General features: G+C 60.4%; 1 protein-coding gene across 1 annotated transcript in view; it reads left to right on the top strand.

Annotated features, from left to right (window-relative positions):
• LOC104494872 (protein argonaute-1) overlaps nt 1–2,410 on the top strand; it is a gene marked incomplete at both ends in the record, with an annotated part of 7,223 nt that overhangs the window by 3,405 nt on the left and 1,408 nt on the right. The window contains 3 exons of the mRNA XM_010137765.1: nt 103–287; nt 454–613; nt 910–1,000. Of these exons, the coding sequence (XP_010136067.1) occupies nt 103–287; nt 454–613; nt 910–1,000 (436 nt within the window). The remainder of the gene's footprint in view (nt 1–102; nt 288–453; nt 614–909; nt 1,001–2,410) is intronic.

A 2,410-nucleotide genomic window follows, 5' to 3' on the forward strand; every position in this document is an offset into this window, starting at 1 on the left:
CAGCTCTCCAGCCGTGGGGCTCTCCTCGCTCACTGGCCGGGAGCGTGGCAGAGCGGTGGTGCAGAAAGGCTTGGGGCTCACTGCTTCTCCTCCCGGGCACAGGAACTTCACGGACCAGCTGCGCAAGATCTCGAAGGACGCGGGGATGCCGATCCAGGGCCAGCCCTGCTTCTGCAAGTACGCCCAGGGTGCAGACAGCGTGGAGCCCATGTTCCGACACCTCAAGAACACCTATTCGGGGCTTCAGCTCATCATCGTCATCCTGCCAGGGAAGACGCCGGTGTATGGTGTGTCTGGGGCGGGGGCGAGCAGGGACTGGGGGGATCTTTGCTCTGGCTCAACAGGGCTGGCTCTGCTCCTCCCGCCGGCATTTCTTTCCCCGTTTCCAGGGATGCTGCTGGAATCGGTGCGTTGCCGATGGCCTGTGTGTTCACCCACTTCCTCTGCCCGCAGCCGAGGTGAAGCGCGTTGGGGACACCCTCCTGGGAATGGCCACACAATGCGTCCAGGTCAAGAACGTGGTGAAAACCTCCCCACAGACCCTGTCCAATCTCTGCCTCAAGATCAACGTCAAGCTTGGCGGGATCAACAACATCCTTGTGCCTCACCAGCGGTTCGTATGGCTGCTGCCTCATATCTGGGGGCTCTTTTCCCAGGTCCCTGGCACTTCTGCCTGCCTGGCTTTACCTTCATAGGGGAAGCGAGGGTCTGTGGGCAGCTGCGTGGAGCAGCTCTTTGAAATAGCGGCTTGCAGCCTGTCTCGCCTTGTAAAGAGCTGGTGACGTGCCCAGGCCAGCGCCCGGGGGTCGGGAGCCTTCCTCTGTGTGATCTGCTCGCCTGCCTTGTGCTGTGCATCACCCCGAGTCGGCCCTGGCAGACTGACTGCTGCCTTCACTTCTCTTCCCGCAGCTCTGCCGTTTTTCAGCAGCCGGTGATCTTCCTCGGCGCCGACGTCACTCACCCACCAGCGGGAGATGGGAAGAAACCCTCCATCACAGCTGTAAGTTCCCTGCCCGGTGCCAGCCTTAGTTCCCCGAGAGCCCTCAGGGACTTACAGCAGGAGCTGGGACGGGACTGGTGTGTCCGCAGAGGGGCTGTGCCACTGCTGGGTGGCACTTCTCAGGGTGGCCCTGCGCCTTGCCGGGTGTTTTGATGCCACTGGAGCTGCAGTTTTGAGACCCGCTGGGAGAGCTGGCAGCTGCCAGTAGATGGGGCTGGTGATGTGCTGGACCCCACAGCAGCTCCGGCGTCCCCGGGCATCCCTGCCCTGCAAGTGCAGTCCAGGGAGGGACCTTCCCCAGGTGGCAGATCTGGAGGGAAACTGGAGTGACTGGGCTTGTTCTGAGCCTTTTGAGGAGGAGGATTTGCCTTCGCCTCCAGTGATGAGCATCCATCGAGGGAAGCACCGCTGGCATGCCACTGAGGCTGGGTGGCAGCTCATGCCCTTCATCAGGCTTTGGGACGAAGTCGCCTGGTGCTCGGTGCAGTGGAGGCAGGTGTCAGGCTCTTGTAGCATCTGTTTTAATTAAGCACATCAGCATTTTCCTATTAAGTTCTTTGCTTTCCAGGACTCACAGCTCAGGTTTTCCTTGGCATGCAAATTCGTCGTCGTCGGAGTGGTTTTTTTCTTGATTAGAAGGGGCTGGGAAATGCTTTGGGCTGTTTGCTGTAGGTGTGGGAGGAACAGAACAGTCTGTTTCCTGGCAGCAGCACTTCCCCTCTCAAAACATCTGTGGTTTTCTGTGCCGGACCATGGTGGGGATTGTTCCCTTTGTTTTTATGAAGCTGCAGGGGAGGAGATGGGCAGAGCCATCAGGAGGCCTCGATCTTGTCTGTGATGTTAATGAGGCAATAGAATAGGGTTCGTGGCTGAGGGCAAAGGAAACCTCTCTGCTGTGCTCCCCAGCTCGGGAGGAGCAGCCCAGACCCTAGAGCTCTGCTTGCAAAACACAAATGGAATGGTTGCTGGAGGCAGGGCAGCAGGCTGGCTGCTGCGGGATGTGGGCTCTGCCGTGCTTCCCCTCTGCTTGGGAGGCTTGGATGGGCTGTGGTGCACACGGTGCAGCAAAGCAGCCGGGCATTTGTCTCCCAGCGTGGGCCAGCACCTGCTTTGCTGCCCATGACTCACGCTCTGCCCCCAGCTCTGTGTCACGGCTGCTTGTGGCCCTGACATCTTTGAGGTGTCCCCTGCTGTGACGGGAACTCCCTGCTCAGCGGCTGCCGCGCAGTGACTCAACCACGCCCTGTCCCTGGGGTGGCTCTGGGGCCCACAACCAGGCAAGGGCAGGGACGTGGTGGCAGCAGGTGCTTGGTGTAGACACTGCCCCGGTTCTCTCATCTTCCAGGCAGAGGGTTCCTGGACAGCCCGGGGCAGGCAGGGCAGCTGGGCTTCAGTCAGAGGGGGGAGGAT

This window comes from Buceros rhinoceros, unplaced genomic scaffold (assembly GCF_000710305.1).
Source record: "Buceros rhinoceros silvestris isolate BGI_N320 unplaced genomic scaffold, ASM71030v1 scaffold32176, whole genome shotgun sequence".
In the NCBI taxonomy this organism is placed as follows: Eukaryota; Metazoa; Chordata; class Aves; order Bucerotiformes; family Bucerotidae; genus Buceros; species Buceros rhinoceros.